Source organism: Sporisorium graminicola, chromosome SGRAM_13 (genome assembly GCF_005498985.1).
Source record: "Sporisorium graminicola strain CBS 10092 chromosome SGRAM_13, whole genome shotgun sequence".
Taxonomy (NCBI): Eukaryota; Fungi; Basidiomycota; class Ustilaginomycetes; order Ustilaginales; family Ustilaginaceae; genus Sporisorium; species Sporisorium graminicola.
In genome coordinates, this window is record NC_043723.1 from 272227 (window position 1) to 292970 (window position 20744).

The 20744-nt window shown below is 57.6% G+C and overlaps 8 protein-coding genes across 8 annotated transcripts; 5 read left to right on the plus strand and 3 right to left on the minus strand.

Moving 5' to 3' along the window:
• Window positions 1-413: 413 nt before the first annotated feature.
• Window positions 414-2975, plus strand: EX895_002149 (uncharacterized protein; the record flags this gene model as incomplete). The annotated part of the gene is made up of 1 exon (XM_029882748.1): window positions 414-2975. One exon carries the CDS (start codon window positions 414-416, stop codon window positions 2973-2975), a length of 2562 nt encoding a protein of 853 aa, XP_029740893.1.
• A 1114-nt stretch (window positions 2976-4089) lies between these two features.
• EX895_002150 (uncharacterized protein) lies at window positions 4090-6243 on the plus strand (the record flags this gene model as incomplete). Its single annotated transcript, XM_029882749.1, has 1 exon — window positions 4090-6243. One exon carries the CDS (start codon window positions 4090-4092, stop codon window positions 6241-6243), a length of 2154 nt encoding a protein of 717 aa, XP_029740894.1.
• Window positions 6244-6775: 532 nt separating this feature from the next.
• On the plus strand, window positions 6776-8410 carry EX895_002151 (uncharacterized protein; the record flags this gene model as incomplete). The annotated part of the gene is made up of 4 exons (XM_029882750.1): window positions 6776-6809; window positions 6888-6973; window positions 7054-7176; window positions 7259-8410. The coding sequence occupies 4 exons, from the start codon at window positions 6776-6778 to the stop codon at window positions 8408-8410; spliced, it is 1395 nt and encodes a 464-aa protein (XP_029740895.1).
• An 84-nt stretch (window positions 8411-8494) lies between these two features.
• Window positions 8495-12664, minus strand: EX895_002152 (uncharacterized protein; the record flags this gene model as incomplete). The annotated part of the gene is made up of 1 exon (XM_029882751.1): window positions 8495-12664. One exon carries the CDS (start codon window positions 12662-12664, stop codon window positions 8495-8497), a length of 4170 nt encoding a protein of 1389 aa, XP_029740896.1.
• A 723-nt stretch (window positions 12665-13387) lies between these two features.
• On the plus strand, window positions 13388-15373 carry EX895_002153 (uncharacterized protein; the record flags this gene model as incomplete). Its single annotated transcript, XM_029882752.1, has 1 exon — window positions 13388-15373. The coding sequence occupies one exon, from the start codon at window positions 13388-13390 to the stop codon at window positions 15371-15373; it is 1986 nt and encodes a 661-aa protein (XP_029740897.1).
• A 449-nt stretch (window positions 15374-15822) lies between these two features.
• On the minus strand, window positions 15823-16302 carry EX895_002154 (uncharacterized protein; the record flags this gene model as incomplete). Its single annotated transcript, XM_029882753.1, has 1 exon — window positions 15823-16302. The coding sequence occupies one exon, from the start codon at window positions 16300-16302 to the stop codon at window positions 15823-15825; it is 480 nt and encodes a 159-aa protein (XP_029740898.1).
• Window positions 16303-17017: 715 nt separating this feature from the next.
• On the minus strand, window positions 17018-17944 carry EX895_002155 (uncharacterized protein; the record flags this gene model as incomplete). Its single annotated transcript, XM_029882754.1, has 1 exon — window positions 17018-17944. One exon carries the CDS (start codon window positions 17942-17944, stop codon window positions 17018-17020), a length of 927 nt encoding a protein of 308 aa, XP_029740899.1.
• Window positions 17945-18293: 349 nt separating this feature from the next.
• On the plus strand, window positions 18294-20676 carry EX895_002156 (uncharacterized protein; the record flags this gene model as incomplete). The annotated part of the gene is made up of 3 exons (XM_029882755.1): window positions 18294-18510; window positions 18723-19309; window positions 19384-20676. 3 exons carry the CDS (start codon window positions 18294-18296, stop codon window positions 20674-20676), a joined length of 2097 nt encoding a protein of 698 aa, XP_029740900.1.
• Window positions 20677-20744: the final 68 nt, after the last annotated feature.

A 20744-nucleotide genomic window follows, 5' to 3' on the forward strand; every position in this document is an offset into this window, starting at 1 on the left:
ACCTCAATCTAGCCCCATCTTGGATCTCCGTGCTCGTTTTCATTTCCGAATTGGCTTCCACGCTTCCAGCTCATCTTGACAGCGCGTCTACAGTAGCATCCATCCAACAGTCAGCTCATGGCGTGCTGATCCATCCGCATCGAGGCACTCAACGTGTCCTTTCCAGCTTTCTCTCGGAAACGCTTTCCATCTCGCGTCCACTAACGTCAGAGTTCGTTTTTGCTCTCGCGCACACGCGCACGCCGCTGCTGCCAGTGCTTCCCTTTTCGATCCCTGACACCGGCTGCCACCAACTCGGAGGATTGTATCACGCTTCGTCACGCTCCATCATCAACTTCTCCTCTATTCAGCTCTGAACCACTTTCGATCGCTCTGCTTCAAGCTTATCATAGCTTGAGCACCGTCTCGCCAACATGCATCAATCACCCAAACGATCCGTGATAAAGCATCCCCATGACTTTCAGGGCGCTCAAGTCATGCCACGCAGCGCAGATGCGCTAGCCGAGGCTGCGGGACGCCCGCTTCCTGCTTCACCCTACACCCCCGCCGACCCTTCCGCAACCACGCCCAACTATCTCAAGAGCGTCGAAGGTATCGGCAACACGGATGGCACCTTCACAGGTCTCGCTAGCAGCTTCGATTTCTCCGACATGACGCTCGTGCCGCAACGCAGTGCGCCTGCTCCTCCCAGCAGCAACATGGCCTCGACTTCCTCCTTCGCGTTTCAGGGTGCGTCCGGCTCGACACCGTCTGCCTCGCCAACCTCGGCGTCTACTTCCACCTTTGCAAATGGTTCCTCCACCCCAATCGGAGCGTATCGCCCGAAACCGACTATCAACACCTCGGTCAATGCGCTGCAGGGCCAAAGATCCGGTCTGCCCGCCCAAAGTGGCCTCCCTTTCAGCGTCTCGGGCGTTTCCAGTAATCCACCTGCGGCGTCGCCCATCAATGGTCCGAGCTCGGCTGTGCCATGGTCATCGCAGAACATCGCATCCTCGAGCTCCAATGCGCCTTTCCCTCCGCGCCCTGTCCGGTCCAATACCTCGGGTCCCGATACGCTGCACACCCTCTCGTCCGTCAGCGCATCTCAACACGTTGCTCCTGTCATGGCACAGCGCTCTCACTCGAGCATCGGCCCTCAGCAGCATCAGTTGTCGCCCAACTTGAATCAGTCCTCGCCAAACCTCGAAGGCGACGCAGCTGGCCCTTCCTTCGTCTCCCAGAGTCACTTTGTGCACGGCAGCAGAGACCGCGAGAGGAGTCGTGATGGCAGCGCAACACCCGGCGGCAGAAACACCTTCAAGAGCGTCTTTGGCGGCTTCGTCAATTCCATGAGCGACGTCTTTTCAGCTCAAAAGAAGATCGAGATTTCGACGCCATACGATCCAGTGCATCTGACGCATGTCGGCTTCAACTCGGACACGGGCGAATTCACAGGTCTGCCCAAGGAGTGGCAGCAGCTCTTGCAAGAGTCGGGCATCTCGCGCCAGGATCAGGAAGCTAACCCGCAAGCTGTCATGGACATTGTCGCCTTCTACCAGGATGCCACAAAGAGCGAGGGTGGCATGGATGTGTGGAAGAAGATGGGCGCAGCCAAGGGCAACAACAACCACCACGGCCCCGGCACACCTCGAACCGATGCCAGCAGCGAAGATGGCTTCAAGGTGGCAACGCAGCCCACCCTGTACGAAAAGCCTCGAGCTGCGCCTGCGCCGCCAGGGGCTGTGCACGCAAAGAAAGCGGGAGAACTCGGCAGCCCCGATCTTCGACAACCCTCTGGTTCGGCCAGCAGCTCTGCAGAAGCATTACTTAAGGCGACGCGACCTGCTCCGGCTCCCGCCGCAGGGCAAGGCACAAAGACAGTTTCACCCCCTCTGGGATCCAAACCAGATTCTGCACCGCGCCTGCCGGACGCTCCGACCGCCCCGGCGTCGAAAGCGTCCGCGGCGGGCGCCGGTACTGCTGCTGTTCCTCCCAATAGCGGCGTGTCGGCAACTGCGTCGTCCGCATCTTCGGCAGGCAGCAAGAACATCAAGGGCCCCGGAGCAGTGCCACGCAGGCGAGAGACCAAGAAGAGTACGATCAAGGATTCCGACGTGATTGCCAAGTTGCAGGCCATTTGCACCGACGCAGACCCAACCAAGCTGTACCGAAGCTTGCAAAAGATCGGTCAAGGCGCGAGCGGTGGTGTGTTTACCGCCTATCAGGTTGGCACCAATGTGTCAGTAGCGATCAAGCAGATGAACCTGGAGCAGCAACCCAAGAAGGACCTCATCATCAACGAGATCCTCGTCATGAAGGAGTCGCGTCACCGCAACATTGTCAACTTTATCGACTCGTTCCTGTTCAAGGGCGATCTGTGGGTGGTGATGGAGTACATGGAGGGTGGCAGCCTGACAGATGTGGTGACGTGCAACATCATGACCGAAGGCCAGATTGCAGCGGTTAGCCGCGAGGTTCTCGAGGGCTTGCGGCACTTGCACGAGCACGGCGTGATCCATCGGGACATCAAGTCGGACAACGTGTTGCTCAGCTTGCAAGGAGACATCAAGCTCACCGATTTCGGCTTCTGCGCCCAGATTGGCGAGTCACAAGCGAAGCGCACCACGATGGTGGGAACGCCGTACTGGATGGCGCCCGAAGTGGTGACGCGCAAAGAGTACGGACCCAAGGTGGACATCTGGAGTCTGGGCATCATGTGCATCGAGATGGTGGAAGGCGAGCCGCCGTACCTCAACGAGAACCCGCTACGCGCGCTGTATCTGATCGCGACTAACGGCACGCCCAAGATCAACAACCCGGAGAATCTTTCGAATACGTTCAAAGACTTCCTCAAGACGAGTTTGGATGTGGATGCCGAGCGTCGTCCCGATGCGGTGGGCATGCTGGCACATCCGTTCCTTAAGCGATCCGAGAGCTTGAGGACGCTGACTCCGTTGATCAAGGCTGCCCGCGAGCAGACGCGCAAGTCCTGATCAAGCATCAGGAAGGATTCTGCTCATGCCCGCAATGTCCCTACCTCATTGCTGAATCTTTTTCGAGACGACTCCGCATCAAGAGTGAGTGCCCGTGAATGTGATAGCCTGCTCGTTGGCTCTCGCGGTGTCTGTTACCACCAATAACAATTCCATACACACACAGTATTCAACCCGAGACCATTTTCCGAGCTCAATCAAGACTGACAGCAAAGCTTTGTTGTGAGTGTGAGCACGATACATGACTTGTGTTAGCTTGATGCAGCTCTCCGTCCGTGCGTAATGCTGCAGCTTTGACAACGAGTCTTGTAGCGATAAGAGCGGGGGAGCCGGCCCGTGAACGTCAGGATGAGCGGCGGATGCAGCTGTCAACTTCGTCCCGAGGGGCTCTCAAACGGAAGTACGAGCTTCGAAAGCAGCTCTCGACTTTGTAATTGGCGCCCGTCCGACAGGAATACAAAAAGCGAGTCACCAAAATGAGCGGTTTTGTTTGACCGGCAAAGGCTTATCTAATAACTAATTCCAAAGTGTCCGTCCAATCGAGAAGAAATTGGGGAAACTCGCTTTCGCTCGCTCCCCTCTGACTCGGTTGCGCCACCCTCTCTTACACCGCTGTCTGCTGCCTTGTCGTTTTGGAAAAATTCGTGGCGTGGCTTCTTCGTGGCTGCTGCGCTTGCTCCGCATCCTTCTCACGCTTCGAGCGCTTCCTTCTCACGGCGTTGCACTGTTCTGCGAGTCACCGTTGCCTGCTGCATTTGCAGTAACGCATCTAAGTACGTTGGCACCTCTTGTTTCGCTTGGTGTTCCTACAACCGAGCTTTGTCCTTTCATCTTCTTCTCCCAACACCACAACAACAACCTTCTCTCGACTGCCGTCGCCTTCATCCCAGCTGCGGTGACTCGAATACGCCTCTTCACCATCTCGTTCACCCTTTTCCTGCGGCGTTCATTTGCCCGCCAGCAGCTCCTTACTGCACCAAGCAGGCTTGCACTCTTAAATACCTCGACCAGACTTGCATCCGCAGCTTGTCCAATACCATCTCGCAACCAAACGACTTCTGTGTCCACGTCCATTGCCAAGTCGATTCGACCCTGTCACAACGTATCAGCAACCATGACCGATCAGATCAAAGCAACTTTTGCCGCCAAGGCAGCCAAGAACGAGGCCGTCTTTGTCAGCTTCGTCACCGCAGGTTTCCCCACCAAGGACGACACGGTCGAGGTGCTTCTCGCTCTTGAACAGGGAGGTGCCGATGTGATCGAGCTCGGCGTTCCGTTCTCTGACCCTCAAGCCGATGGTCCCGCCATCCAGGAGAGCAACCAGATCGCGCTTGAGCATGGCGTCGGCTACACGCAATGTCTCGACTACATTCGACAGGCACGCTCAAGAGGTCTCAAGGCGCCGGTTCTGCTCATGGGATACTACAACCCCACGCTCGCTTACGGCGAAGAAAAGGCGGTTCAGGACGCCAAAGCTGCTGGCGCCAACGGTTTCATCATGGTCGACCTGCCCCCCGAGGAGGCCGCCGACTTCCGTGCCTCGTGTACAAAACACGGCCTCTCGTATGTGCCTCTCATTGCCCCTTCCACCTCGACGCAGCGCATCAAGCACCTCGCCTCGCTCGCCGACTCGTTCATCTACGTCGTCTCTAAGATGGGCACCACCGGCGCCACCACGAGCGTATCGAGCTCGCTTCCCGATCTCATCTCCAAAATTCGCAGCATCACCTCTATTCCGCTCGCCGTCGGCTTTGGTGTCTCGACACGCGAGCACTTTGTCGAGGTCGGCGAGCACGCTGACGGTGTCGTCATTGGCAGCAAGCTGGTCGCCAAGCTCAAAGAGGCTCCTGCCAACACGGCTGCTCGCGTTGAGGCCGCGCGCGCCTACTGTGCCGAGATCACGGGCAAGAACGAGGGCGGCATCCAGCGTAAGCAGCCGCTCAACATCAAACAGGTCATTGACCAGCCAGACTCGGTGCCCATCCCCAAGGTCGACGGTGTCGTCAGCGCAGACAGGCCGCCGGTTCCTGGCCTCGACACCATTGTCGACGGCGAGGGCAAGGTTCGACCTCCTCGCTTCGGCAAATTCGGTGGGCAGTACATCCCCGAGGCATTGTTCGATGCCCACCAGGAGCTCGAGAAGGCCTATTTCGATGCGCTCGAGGACCCCGAGTTCTTGAAGGAGTTTGAGAGCTATTACGAATACATTGGTCGCCCCTCGGAGCTGTATCCTGCCGACCGAATGACCAAGGCAGCTGGTGGCGCTCAGATCTGGTTCAAGCGCGAAGATCTCAACCACACCGGATCGCACAAGATCAACAACGCTGTGGGTCAGATCCTGCTTGCGCGAAGATTGGGCAAGACCAGGATCATCGCCGAGACCGGTGCGGGTCAGCACGGTGTGGCGACGGCGACGGCATGTGCCAAGTTTGGCATGGAGTGCGTCGTCTACATGGGATCGGAGGATGTGCGTCGTCAGTCGCTCAACGCGTTCCGCATGAAGATGCTAGGCGCTAAAGTGGTGGCCGTCGAAAGCGGAAGCAAGACGCTCAAGGATGCCATCAACGAGGCCAACAGGGACTGGGTCACCAACCTTCACAACACGCACTACATTGTGGGATCAGCGATTGGCCCGCACCCGTTCCCGTCGATCGTGCGCGACTTCCAGTCGATCATCGGTAAAGAAGTCAAGCAGCAGCTGCACGAGAAGAAGGGCAAGCTTCCGGACGCTGTCATCGCCTGTGTCGGTGGTGGCTCCAACGCGATTGGCATCTTCCACCCCTTCATTCAGGACAAGAGTGTCCGCCTGATTGGCGTTGAAGCTGGTGGTGATGGTATCGACACTGCACGCCACTCGGCTACGCTCACCAAGGGCACACCCGGTGTGCTGCACGGCGTGCGCACCTACTTGCTGCAGGACGAGTTTGGCCAGATTACTGAGACGCACTCGATTAGCGCTGGTCTCGACTACCCTGGTGTGGGACCCGAGCACTCGTTCCTCAAGGACTCGGGCCGTGCCGATTACACAGTGGCTACGGACGAAGAGGCGCTGCGTGGCTTTAAGCTGTGCACCGAGCTCGAGGGCATCATCCCTGCGCTCGAGACCTCGCATGCTCTGTGGGCGGCGTTCCAGGTCGCCAAGACCATGAAGCCCGATGAGGACATCGTGGTTTCGCTCAGCGGTCGTGGTGACAAGGACGTCGAGCAGATTGCCAATGCCATTGCTCACGGTGGTTGGGGCGAGCGTCTCGGCTGGAACATTGCTTGAGGTTGACTAGCGCCTCTGCCTTCTTGCACGATTCTGTTTGGACGTACTCTTGCCTCAGTTCTACTTTGAATCAATCAATACGTACATACTCTCTTTCTCGTCTTTCTCGTTTTGCTGTGCTTCGCTCGTCGATTGCTAGAACTTTTTGCTTCTTTGCGTTTGGTGTCTCGTTCTGAGAGTCCGCGAGTACGCTTATTGAGATGCATTCATTTATCTCGCTGTCTGCGCCGACTGAAGCAATTTCTAGTTCCAAATCTCTCTTCGTTTGTTAATAGTTCAACTTTGAAGGAGACAGGCTGCAGCTCTGTCAATTTACGCGTGTGATTTCTGACGCGCCGAACATAAATTGTGGAGACCAACACTTTCTTTTTGCCTGGTAATGCTTGTGAAGGAAGATCTTCGACTCAGCCATCTTCTCAACCATCAACCGCGCCCATCACGCCGTTCGTTCTCCCAAGCTTCTCAGAAGTATGCTATAGTGGTTCAACCGCTTGGCAGCGACGAAGAAACCTCTCTCGCCACCTCTGCAACTATGAACGCCTTCATCTCGGCGAGCGATATCAAGAGTATGCCGCCTTCTCTCTCCATCGAAGCGTCCTTGTCTTTATGTGCTGACACACATTTCTGTGTTCTTCCTCGTACAGCTTTCTACAGTGCACTCCACTGCTTGAGCAGATTCTCCGAGACGTTCTGGCTGCAATGCAGTCCACGCACCAAAGGGCAGGCGCAGGTAAGCTCGAGGTCCCTGTGTTCTCGATAGAGGGGAACGCTACTGACAGTGATCACACTTTTCTCTATGCCGGCAAACAGATCCGACTATCAGCGATCAACCCGACCAACTCGGCGTTCTGCATGTTCGCGTTTGATCCAGACTTTTTCCTCAGCGTCAGCACCGAGTCGAATCAGAAGATCGAGTGTCAGATTCAGCTCAAGGTGCGTCCCTCAACCCCACCACTCCTCGAACACATCCATCCATCCACCCCACTGACACCTCACCACCTTCCAATTCCACTAGACGATCCTCTCAATCCTCCGCACCCGGGGCCGAAGCGTCGAACGCCTATCCCTCACACTCACCACCACCTCTCCTTGCCGATTCACCCTCACGTTGCACTGTCACCATTCTATCCTCAAGACACACCACCTGACCTACGAGCCCAAGCGCGGCCTCCTGCCCACAGCCGACCCAAACCCGCCACACTTCTTCTGCATCAACGCCTCGACCGCCTCCGAGTGGCTCGATCATTTCCTCTCCACCTCCCGGACTGGCGAGATTACGCTCCTCTGCACTCCTTCCTCCTGCATCGCGCGGTCAAAGGAGGAGGAGCTCCCCGAGGCGAGGGGAAGCATAAGGAAGGCGATCGCAACAGAGGTCAAGGTGGCGGTGGAGGAGTTCAAAGAATACTGCGTACTGGACGAAGTGAAGCTGACATTTAGTTTGAGGGAGTTCAAGGCGACTGTGGGGTTGGCTGAGAGTTTGGGGGTTGCACTGGAGGTGAATTTCAGCGAGGGGGACGAGCCGCTGTTTGTGCGGTTGAGGGTGGAAAGTGCGGTTGCGGCGGAGTTTGTCATCGCGACGACTAAGGGCGATAAAGGGGGAGTGGAGAGCGGGGAAGGTCAGAGCTCGTCGGTGCAGCAGCAGCAACAGCAGCCACCTCAACCGGCGCCGACGAGGATCGCCGCTTCAGCAACGTCTTCTGCCACACGGTCCACCCGTCCCTCAACCACCGAATCCAACAGCAATCGCCAACGCTCACCCCCCTCGTTGCCGTCACATACCACATCGAATCCAGCAACACTCCCTCCCAACCAATCCACACCCCTCCCTCCCCCGCACCTGCACCCGCACGATGACAACGATGATGACGACGACGCGACCCAACCACTCTTCTTCCCCGGCGCATCCCAGCTCTCGCTCCAGCCCACACCGCCTTCGCTCAACGCCACGCCGGAACTGGCATTCGTCCAGCCGACCCCTGTAGCGCATGGCGGAGATCCAGGCGAGTTTCTGCTCCCTCAGCCGGAGGCGGCGTCCCAGCAGCAATTGTCGCAGGCCGAGACGGGGGTGGATCGTTCAGACGAGGACGAGGACGAGGATGAGGATCGCGACGGTCAGAGGCAGACGGCTGAGGGCGGGCCGAGGAAACGGTTCAAACCGCTCTTCTAGTTCACTTTGTGCTTGGATCACACCTCAACCATGTCATGTTGAGCGATTTCTGATTGTGTTCTGTGCCAATACTAACTGAATGCATCATACGAACAGTACGTCAGGCAACGTACCTTCCGCCGCATACTCATCGTGCGCTCCATCCACTCCGTCACCATCGCTCTTCGCCTTGCCACCCCTCCTCTCGTCCTCTTGGACCTCAAAGTTCTTCAACTCGGTACTCTCCAAAAACACTTCATCCTTGAGCAAGTCGGTCCAGCTCTCCATCCGCCTCCTCACCACCGCCCTCACGCCTGCCACCAACATGACGCTCTGCAACGCGCCAAACACTTTCCGCAACAGCAGCTGCTCCTCCTCCCGCGTGTCCGCCCTCGCCCAATTCGCGCTCGCCAGCAGATAGGCGACACCCACGGGCGCCATCAGCAGCGCCGAGCCAGCCACGGCGACGGGCAGGACGATCCGCCTCCACGCGAGCCTGACTTTGGGCCGCGGATACAGACCGCTGCGCACAACGTGGTCGACGTTGGACATGAATCTCGCGAGAGCCCCGGTTTCGGGCACACCGAAGAAGCGTGCGCTGAAGAGCAGCAGTCGCGCCTCGATCACGCCGCTGGCCCAGATCTGACCCAGGTGCAGCACGGGCATCTGCGTCGACCTGTATCGCAGCGGGACGAGCACGAATTGGTCCACGAGCAGTCCGACGACCAACGGCAGCAGACCAGCCACCCCTACCAGCAGGACCACCGCCTTCAACACGCGCTTGATCTCGACTAGCACGCGCACGGCAATGTACACACTTGGGGTTGTCCTCGCCCACCGAGCGCGCTTGATCCTGCGCTTCCACATCTTTCGCACGCCCTTCACCAGCCTCGCCGCCACCAGCAGCAGCATCAGCCCGACAGCGTACGAGTAGAAGTCATGCAGCCCTGCCTCTCGCCCGCTTCCACCGCGCAGCACACGGGTCACACCACGGCCGATGAACAGCGGCACACCGAGCCCGGCAAGGAAAAGCACGCAGTGGCTGAGCCAGAGCAGAGTCAGGATGGTCGTGATGCGCACGCGGTAGTTGGAAGGCAGGTAGATGTTGGTATACGTGGGCTTGGGCGTGTGTTTCTCGGCGTCGGCTTCCTGCTTCGTGATGGCTTCCGCCAAACGTTCGGTCGCAGGCGTGCCGTCCGCGTTGAGCGGGATGATCAGCGGCCCAGATGTGATCGCCTTGTCGTCGGCCGGAACGCGACACGGCCCGCCATCGTCGACGTATTCTCCTGGCTGACGACGCAACAGCGCATTCCAGGCAGCCAGGATCGCGTTTCCCTTGGGTCGCCGTTGCTCCTCCGGGAATTCGCCTCCCATCATGTAACTGCTGAGCCTCAGAGCGCGCGACGCGCCCTTCCACCACGCCGTGAGCCACGCCTCGGCGACCTTCTCTGGATCGATCCGCTGCGTCGCCCACGGCACAGCAAAGTGCACCATCAGCAAATCCACCGGAACCTCGGTCCACGGATCAAACGGCCTCCATCGCAACGGCAACAGCCCGCTCCACCCCATCGCATAACGCATAAAGTACGTGTTTACCCCCATGCTAGCCACGAGGATGGCAGCATACATGACGGCGGACGCGCCGATCTTGCGGAGCTGCGTAAGACTCTTTTTGTCCAGGATCTCGCGAATCGGGTGAAAGCTCGGATCGTTCGGATCGCGAATCCAGCACAGCACGCCAGGCCTGAGCACCTTGCGCGTCGCGCTCACGTACTGCGCAAAGACAAACATGTAGATGGTACCGCCCATCCAGCGCAAGAATGCAAACGACAACGGAGCCGCGCGGACCTTGGCGGGCCACTGAGCGATCGAGCCGTCGGCGAGCAGCGGCATGGTGCAAATGTCAAAGAGCAACCCGCATCCCAAGGGGAAGACGATGAGCTCGATAAATATAAACGTGACCGCTTTGAGAATGAGCACATGCTGGTCCATGTACATCTTCAGCGCCGACTGCTCGGCCACTGCACGCTGCAGATCCGGTTTGGAAAAGTGCTGATAGATAAACAGGATGAGCAGCCAGTACGCGTGGCCGAAAGCGACGCAGAACGCTCGATCGGTGCTCGTGGTGCCGTTGCGATGGGCGTCGAGCCGGACGAACAAGGCGGTAATGTAGTCGGCTATGCGTTCGAGCGAGCCTCGGAATCCCGTGGCCAGCGCCATATCGAAAGCGTCGCTAGCAGCTTTCCACTGCGACGAGGCAGTCACGCTGGCGGGTAGAAGGCGAAACAGCATTGCGGCAGTGGCGCTCGTTTTGTCAGCGATGGGAGAAATCATGGCTTCGCTGCTGCTGCCAATTGTTGGAGCGAGGATCGAAGGCAGATACCTTTGAACCCAGCCAGCGACGGGTGTCGAGGACGAAGCAGCCTCGGCGGCAAGTGTACCTGCTCCTTGCGAGCCAGATGCATCCAGACCTATTGCTGCAGCGAGTTTGGGCCAGACACTGTTGGCGCCCAGTGCGATCAAAGAGTCAAACACCGGATCCGTGATGTACCGCAACAACTTGACGGGCAGTGCCAGCAACTTGACCAAGCCCGGACCCGAGCCAAGCGCCCTTCCAACGATGTACGGCGCCATGACGAAAGCCAGCATGACGAAACCACAGAGGAAGATCATGAGGAACAAGTTCTGCACAATACCAAAGAGCGGACCACGCATGCCCACTGCTTCGAGGATGCCGTCCATCTCCTCTGCCAGCCCGATCTCTGCTTCAGGGTCTTCGGCTTCGGCTGCCACAATGTCGATGTCGTCGTCGGCGATGGGGTGTGCGATGGGCGGAGGGAAGGCAGCGGCTGCTGCTGCCCGGAGCGCCGCTTCGTCGGTCGGATCGAGCTGGTGAGGAGCGGCACGGTCGTCGCCGTCGGATTCGTCCTCCCAAGCTTCATCGTCGTCTTGACCTCCGATAGGTTCAACAAGTGGCGCCTCCCTCGTCGCGAGTTCTGTGTCAGTTTCGATGGGTGCCTGAGCGGCTTCAAGTGCTGCGGAGTCTTGAGCTGGTGCAGAGCTGGACGGGCTGGTGGCAGGGTCTGCTGACGAAACTGGCTCGATAATCGATCTCGAAGATGATGCACCTTGATCTTCCGCCTGAGGGAGGTCTGACCGATCGTGGTGCGCCTCGACAACTTTGTTGCTTGATCCAGCTTGCAAATGCAGATGCGTCGAAGATTCCGGTATAGTATCAATCGACTCGTAGTTATGCTGCAGCCGCGCTCCGTTTTCTGACCAGCCAAGGGCGTCTTGCAGGTTTTGTGTAGAGGACCCACTCGATTGTAGAGGCTGTGGCGGTGCTCCGCTTCCATCCACATCGGCTCCACGGTCGGGTGGTGGTATCGCATCGTCACGATCCCGAGCCTCGTCCACGGAAACTGTGTCGTGGTGTAGAGGCGATTCATATTGTGGCAAAACATTTCGCTCGAGTCGACGAATGCGAGCCTGCCTTGCCTGCTCCCTCTGCGTCGCTGGATCGAGTTCGAGGTCGAGCTCATGAACGCGGTCGTGGTCCACCTCCTGCTCACCATCCTGCTCTTGCTCTGGCTCCTCTGTCTCGAGCTCCGGAAGCCTGGCGAGCAGACGTTCGAGTTGGTCGCGCCTCTGCTCGAAATCGGCACGGATCTGTGCCTGTCTCTGCTCTGGTGCCAATGGTGGCACAGCAGCTGCCTCTGCGAATGGCTGGAGCGGCTGGACGCCATCGACGTTGGGCTGCTGGACGTCGAAGTTCTGGGGCATGTTTTGAAGGATCCATTCGCGCAGAAGAAAGACGCCGACGAAAAAGACGACTATGACGCAGCTGAGGATCTGACCATGAAAGATATCGTGAGTGAGCTTTTCAGTAAATGAGCTCAGGGCTAGCTTGGCGCTGGCGAGCGAGACGGGCGTCGGCGCCAACGCCGCGCCGTTGCGGGACCGACCAAGAGAGCCAGAAGAAGCAGTTGGGATGGCGGTAGCATTTTGTGCGTCCAAGGAGTGGGAGGGCGAATTGTTGGCTGCTGGTGGCACTTGTATGTCCCAGGGATGAACAGAACCAGGCACGCCCATCCACGTAGCCACATCGATGGACCAAAACATGAAACGCCAGACGGTGATGTTGATGTAGGGCAACAGAGCGAGCCAGGTGAATCCGACTAGGAGGGCTCGTGCAGCGAGTTGAGAGATCTGCACTGTGCGGATAAGGAGACGGCGCGCGTATAGATACCGAGGAAGCTTGCCATCGGAAGGCATGTCGTTGCGGTACTTTTTGTGGAAGATGAAAGAGTGATTGCATAGCTCACAGTACTTTTTGCGAGAATGCTGAAGCCATTGTACGAGGCAGTCTTGATGACAGTAGCGGATCGATCCGGTGCACTTGCAAGGGTGGTAGAGGGGAGCGCCAGGCTCGGGCCCGCTGCGACAGATACGACACGAATCCTCGTCCTCCATGGTGGATAAATCACGGCGATTCGGTCATGCGGGAGAGGCTGCGGCCAGATAGATGTGGGAGTATGCTCGTGGGTGTTGGACGATCGTGCTGAGCTTATCGCAAAGTTGTGGCAATGGTAAGCCTGCTGTGTGTGGAGATGCGGAAGAAATCTCTCTGAGTGTGTGATAGCGAGTGAGAGAGAAGCTGCGATCGGGAATCGGCGTAGCTCTTTGTAGGTGGTTTTTTTGTTCAGCCGTGAGGTTGTGATGGTGGTGATGGTCGTCGTCGTGGTAGTTGCGAAGAGACAGTCATTCTCGTCGAGCAGCATTCACGAAGAGGAAGCACGTCACTCCACTTACGTCTGAGCCGACAGCCGAGAGAAAGTGTTGATCTCAACAAAAACACAATTGTGTTAGATCGCTCATCGAGAAAGCTCAGCAGTTCGGAAATCGGAGCTCAGTTTGTTTGCACCCTCTTGCCTCTTTCGTGTTCTCTGTCGACACCTCATCTTCAACCACTTGCAACCCCCCTCTCATTCGCTCGTCATGGCACCAACGGCTTCTACCAGTTCATCCACAGCCGTAGCTGCTGCACAGTCGAACGCAGATGCGGGATCGTCGTCCATGTCGGCGGTCCAGGCTCTCAAGCGTCGGCGCATGCTTCAGCAATCACAAGACGATCGTCCACGCTACAGTTATTCGGACGAGGAGGAGGACGAGGAGGATCATGCATCTTCGGCTGCTGGTTCCTCTTCTAAGTTTCTCCCCCTCAAGCAACGCCGCTTGCAGCAACTGCAGCAGATCCAGTCTCGCGCTCGGGGCCTCCCTTCCAGCATCGCATCTTCGTCGTCCTCCACAAACAAGCCTGAAGAGCTCGAAGATGACGATGCAGATCAACAAGACCGCGGTGCACAGCGACCACAGCGATCTTTGCTAGACGAGGCCAGGATGCTACGCGAGAAGAAACTAGCGGTTGAAGGCGAGAAAACCCAAGCTGAAATCGAGGCCGAAGAAGAGCGAAAGATTCTTGAGGCGCATGCGGCACGTCGTAAGCTTGCCAGTGATATGGAGCTCGCAAAGGGCATCCAATACACCGAGCCCCTCACCACTTCATGGACAGCACCTTCCTACATCCGCAGCCGAACTCAGGAGGAGAACGACAAGATTCGAGAAAAGAACCACATCCTTACGGACGGCGTCGATGTGCCACCTGTCATCACCAACTTCCGCGATATGAAGGTGCCCGAATGCGTCATCGACTATCTCAAGACGCAGAAGAAGATCGTCAAGCCATCGCCTATCCAGATGCAAGGCCTACCCACCGCATTCTCGGGCCGCGATATGATTGGCATCGCCTTTACCGGTTCAGGCAAGACGCTCGCCTTTTCGCTACCCATCATCATGTTCGCTGCCGAAGAAGAAAGGCGGCTTCCTTTCACACGCGGCGAAGGTCCTGTAGGGATGATCGTCTGTCCGTCACGCGAGCTCGCACGCCAGACGTACGAGTCGATCAAAGGCATCGCCGAAGCGCTCACCCAAGGCAGCTATCCGCAGATCGGTGTGCTCCTCTGCATCGGCGGGATCAGCATGGCCGAGCAGCACCACACCATGTCCAAAGGCTTCCACATTGTCGTCGCCACACCCGGTCGTTTGCAGGACATGCTCACCAAGAAGAAGTTTACGCTGGAATGCTGCAAGTATCTCTGTCTCGACGAAGCTGATCGCATGATCGACATGGGTTTCGAAGAAGACGTGCGCAACATCATGGGCTTCTTCAAGCAGCAACGGCAGACGCTTCTGTTCTCGGCGACCATGCCCAAGAAGATTCAAGACTTTGCCGAGCAGTCGTTGATCCGGCCTGTGATCGTCAATGTTGGTCGTGCGGGTGCTGCGTCGCTCGACATCATCCAAGAGGTCGAGTACGTCAAGCAGGAGGCCAAAATGGTGTATCTCTTAGAGTGCTTGCAGAAGACCGCGCCGCCCGTCATCATCTTCAGCGACAACAAGAACGAAGTCGACGATATTCAGGAGTATCTCTTGCTCAAGGGAGTCGAAGCGGTCGCGATCCACGGAAGCAAGACGCAGGACGAACGAGAGTATGCGATTCGAGCGTTCAAGTCCGGCGCCAAGGACGTCATGGTTGCCTCGGGCGTAGCGTCCAAGGGTTTGGACTTCAACGAGATCCAACACGTCATCAACTACACCATGCCCAAGGAGATCGAGGACTATGTCCATCAGATCGGCCGTACCGGTCGTAGTGGCAAGACGGGTATCGCCACCACGTTTGTCAATGCCAACACGCAGGAGCAGACGCTGTTGGATCTCAAGTATCTCTTGCTGGAGGCCAAGCAGCGCATCCCACCGTTCTTGGCGGCCATCGAGGACCCCAGGCTGGCGGCAGCCGGCGGCCAGGTTTCTAGTTGTCCTGTCTGTGGCGGTCTCGGCCATAGCATCAGAGACTGCCCCAAACTCGAGGACAACCAACGACGACAGACGGCCCAGTTTTCGCGCGGCGACGAGGGCGGCTACTAGCCATGCCCAACCTATCACTCAATTCTCTAATGTCCCTCACACGCATCGCACAGCCCGCTCGTCTCTACTCACTGTTCTGTAATTGTATCCGCCCTCTCGTTGGAAATCTCGCATCGCACTTTGCACATCTCATCTAACCCCTCGTTCGGACTGATCATCTCTTGCTCCCGGTCAACTCAGCCACGACTATCAGGCAATCATAGACACGACAGTCTCGAGAGAATATACCATGCAGAACGACAATCTGAGCATTTCGAAAACACATCAAATAACGTTAAGGCTGACGAGGGCGGAGCTGAGGGACATCAGCGTCAGCCCTGCCAACCAACATCAAGAATGCGCTTTGTAAAAGGGGGACGATCGAAAGACACTATCAAAAAGCCGTTGTTGACCTGAGAACATGGCAGTGGTTGAGGGTGGTAGGCGGTGCCTTGAGACCGTCAATACGTTTAAGCGGTAGGGGGCTTGGTGCCCTCCTCGAACATGAAGGTGAGCTTGCACTTTCCGCAGTACTGACGGTTCTTGTGCCAGGACATGAAGATGCCGGCACCGCACTCGGGCGAGGGGCACTCGCGACGGAGGCGCTTGATGTTGCCATCGCCGTCGACCTTGTAGTACTTGAGGATGGACATCTTGACCTTCTTGCGCTTGTGGGGGATGCGCTTGGGGGTCGAGTAGACCTTCTTCTTGCGCTTCTTGGCACCACCACGCAGGCGGAGCACCAGGTGGAGGGTCGACTCCTTCTGGATGTTGTAGTCCGAAAGAGTGCGGCCGTCCTCGAGCTGCTTACCGGCGAAGATAAGACGCTGCTGGTCGGGGGGGATGCCCTCCTTGTCCTGGATCTTGGCCTTGACGTTGTCGATGGTGTCCGAAGACTCCACCTCGAGGGTGATGGTCTTACCCGTAAGGGTCTTCACGAAGATCTGCATCTTGATCACGGAAATGCTAACCAGTATAAGTGGTGTCCTCTGGAAAAGATGAAAAAGACAAGAAGCGCGAATGTCAGCATATCAGCAACAGCCAAGCCAAGGAAGAATAGCGCGTATGTTTGCAGTCACTAATGAGCCAGACCAGAGACATGATGCTATGTCGTGGATTGCCATGCAGCGCTCAGCATAACGTTGAACTTCGTCCGATATGACTGCATCGGTGCCTGCAACGTATGGGTCAAGGTACTTACTGCTTGAAACCGTGAGGAGAAGAAGCAAGGCGTGGATGGCGAGCGGCGCTCTTTTGTGACGAGTCTCTCATTCGTCTTCGTCTTCGCTCAGCTACAACGAATGCGCAGTCAAATTTCTTCTCCGTCTGCGCTGCACACTGCTCAGCTGCCCGGACGAATCTTGCTACTCCGTTCAAGGTTGGAATATCGAATCAAAGTCACGTGCAGACATGCTATTTTCACCAGTCGTACGAGTCACGAATTTGTCTCGGAAATAAGAAGGCCACGGTCTAACACACTTGAGCAAGTTCGGTGTTGTGCTCGACTCATCCCTAACAAGTCACACAGAACAACATGAAGACCGGCGAAGATGCCACGATTGCATCGAGACGCAAGTGACAAGGGTATAGATACAGCAAAAGATCGGGCTGGAGCGAGAAGTGCTCAATACAGGGACGCAATGAGGTCAAGCATCGGAAGACCCCTCAATTGAGATCCAGATCAAATGCATCTTCGTCATCCTGCTGTCGCTGCTGCTGTTCGCGCAGTTTCGAGAAAGACGCAGCAAAGTCTGTAGCTGGCAGCAGCTCGTCCTGGTCCTCCACCATCTCGTCCGCAGGCTGTTCGGCCATTGGCGCGCCGTTGAGCATCTCTTGGGTGTTCAGGATGCCCTGTCGCATCATCGCATCGGACGGGAACGGCATCTCCTGTGGCATGGACGGTATCGCTGGATCGTAGTACGCCGCTGCTCTCTTTGCGTACTGGTTGTAGTCCGGTCCCAACGAGATCTGTTCGGCTGGCGCTCCGTCGACGCCTTGCTCCGTTTTCACGGCTTCTCCAGCATCCTTGTCCTGCGCAGCCGTCGCCGATGCTAGCTGAGGCAACTTGTATCCAGGCGGCGCCGAGGTGTACCGAGCCAGCCTCTGCGCATATGCCAGTAGCGTCGCATGTCCAATCGGCTGCTTCTCCGCTCTCTCGATCGACGCTACTTCGTCCTCGGACAACCGCGTGATCTCGGACAGCTCAGACTGGATCTGGGAAAGCTCCAAGATAGCCCGCCTCGTCTCTCGATCTTTCCGCTTGGCCTGCGCTTGTAGCCGCTCGATCCGGGACTGGTTGATGGCGTGCTGGTGGGCAACCTGGATGCGCGAAGCCAAGAGTTGGTCTACATCGTGTAGCGCGGAAAGGATGCCGGTGATGTCGTTTGCGGTCCATGTTTTGCCTGCTGATGCGTCAGCTATTATTCTTGATTTGGAGGCGGAGGGGTTCTCTATCAACGAGAAAAGTTGTTTGGTGAGGGCAGAGTATGCACCGAGCGTCGAGAGAAGGAGCGAGGAGGTTGTGGCTTCGGTCGAGGAAGAAGACGCGCCTGCCTTGATCGTCGAGGCGCCGGCAGCACCGGCAGCCTGCATTTCGACTAGCTTGAGCTTTTGACACCTGCGTTTGCCTCTATGCCTCTCAGTAGAAGCAGGTTGCGCTGGTATTGGAGTAGCTGGACGGGCTATTGAAAGACTGTTGATGGTGGAAGAGGCAGAGGAAGGAATGCCTTGACATGGCGCGTGCACTTTGTGCCAATTTGTGCCAATTTGAACCCTTTTTTCTGTCATTCCGTGTTCCGGTTCTGCTGTTACCGTACTGCATAGCAGCCATTGGTTGTACTCCCTCGCACCTATCATTGCTACAACGATCAAGTCACGGAAGATTCGTACCTCATAGGACTAATGTTTCTCTGAACTCGAACCATATCCTGTTCTTTCAAGGATGCCCGCCCCGAATCAGGCGTTTCGTGGCGCCTCGCTCTACTCTGGCATCTTTGACACTGCTGAACCCTCAAAGGAATCACAGCAGGATACATCCCAATCGCAAGCACCCTCGGCGAGCACCTCACAACTCGTGGAAAGCGATTTCCCCTCGACCTCGATCAAAGATGCAGCAGCTAGCGCTGCCAGTGATGCGGCTGGTCCGTCCAAGACTTCAGGTACACTTCTGAAAGCAACCTCGTTTGCGTGCACCCACAGAGCACCTCTTCCTCGCACCGTTCTGTGCCATGGCTGAACGCAGACAGGGCGAACCGCATTGCGGTGTTGTGGTAGGCGGAAGCTCGTCCGCGCAAAAGACTGATGTGGATAACAATGCTCACTGACTTGTTGCTATTCATTTCCAATGTTTCGCCCTCTCCCTCCGCGAAAGGTGGCACAGGCTGGTCTGCCGCGCTCCGTTTCGCACCACGTCGCACAGCTGCTTCTGCAAAGGCAAAACCAAGGCCAAACGTCGCATTTGTAGCCTCGTTCGCTCCCGCCGCGCCCTCAGGAGCAGACACTGTCGAGCCTCCGAAAGGCTCCCTGAGCCGCGCACCTGGAGCTGGCCCGAAAGCATCCTCATCCGCCAGTGCTTCTGCTGCCACCGAACCCGTCGCATCGGAGTCTTCTACTGCAGACGCAGACAAGTCATCTGCCGCTCCCGACAAAGCTGCAGTCAGAACGCTCGCTGGTCTTGCTAACTCGGATCTCAAACTCACCGCCTTAGCCTTGCCCCATTCGGAAACAGACGACGAATGGCTCAGTTCACAGCTCGAGAAATATCCCGTATCGGAGCCACCGCCATTCACCCTGCCGCCTCAGGACATCGAACGAGACAAGGCGCTTGCTCGCAAAGCCGCTGAGGCTCGTGGGGATGTTCGCCACAACTACGATGACGTGGACGCCGGAGAGGACGAAGACGCGGACGTCAACGGCTTCTTGTCGACCAATGCAGGTAAACGTGCTGCAAGAAAAAAGGTAAGTCACGAGACTGTTCCACTCGACCCAGATTTGGGAATAGCTCAACTGAAGCTTCTTCCGCATCCATACAGAAGAAGCGCAAGCGTGGCACGTCTCCGCCCGGTGGACCCAACATGAACGCCGAGTACGATCCGCGCGTTCCGAACGACTATATGGCGTACAAGCAGCTGGTCCACGAGAGGCGCAAGGCCGAACTTGAGTTTCAGCAGTGGCAACGGGAGCAAGAGGGGCGAGTCTATGACGAGCAAGAAGAAGAATGCGACCATGACGAGCGTCGTTGGCCTGATGACGGCCAGAGAGAGGGGTCGACACGTTTCAATCAGCCTTTATCGTCAGCATCGCTCCATGGACAGAACAATGACGCCCAGAAGGAAGAAGCGACGCCGAGTAGGACAATGCAACCGTTGACCGGAGAAGAAGCGTATGCTCGTCGTATAGCCATGTCTGCCGCTGCATCCTCCAGCAACGCGAGTGATGCCGTAGCGGCGACAGCTCCGTCGAGTGGCGAGGAAGCGTACCAGAGGAGAGTCGCGATCACAAACGCGGCTACGGGAGAAGAAGCGTATCTACGCAGGCTTGCCATGTCGCAATCTTGTCCGCCTCGCCCACTGCCTGGTCCGCCTCGCCCACTGCCTGGTCCGCCTCCTGGTCCACCGCCAGGGCCCCCGCCATCACGACCGCCATTACCTGCTGCCGGCGAGCCGTCGACGACCTCTGCATCCGCATCGCTGACAGCCCGTCAAACCGCAGCAGCAGCCATCGCCGCGCGGCTAAGCTCCGTCCAAGCACCCATCGCCTCCAGCGCCTCGCCCTCCACCTCGGAACCATCGGATCCCACCACGTTCGCGTCGCGCCTCATGACGTCGTACGGCTACGTTCCGGGGAGCGGGCTGGGCGCTTCGGCCAACGGCATGCTCGAGCCGCTCACCGTCGCGTCCTCCGCCTCTACTCGAGGACGTGGGCGGATCGTCAACGGCGCGCAGTCCGCACTCGCGCAAGCGGAAGCGGTGCAGTACGGCAGCGCGACGGCATCGCGTGTGGTTGTGCTGCTTAACATGGCGTCACCGGCGGATCTGCAGCCCGACAACAAGCAGGAGCTCGTCGACGACGTCGCCCACGAGTGCGCCAAGTTCGGCATCGTCCAGCGCGTGCTTGTGCATCAGGCGCAGCAGGCGCAGCAGGGGACGGCAGACGTGCGTGTGTTTGTCCAGTTCACGGGCGAGGCCGGCGGTTGGAAGGCCGTCCGGAATCTGCAGGGCAGATGGTTCGAGGGCAAACAGGTGCATGCCTTCTACTATGATCCCGTCGCATTCGAGCAGGCAGAGTACGACTTACCGCTGCCACGACCAAACACGCACACATAAGACAGCAGCCCTGCCACGGAACAACTCACGCAACACGAAAGGAAAAAGGAACACACCTTTGCTTGAAC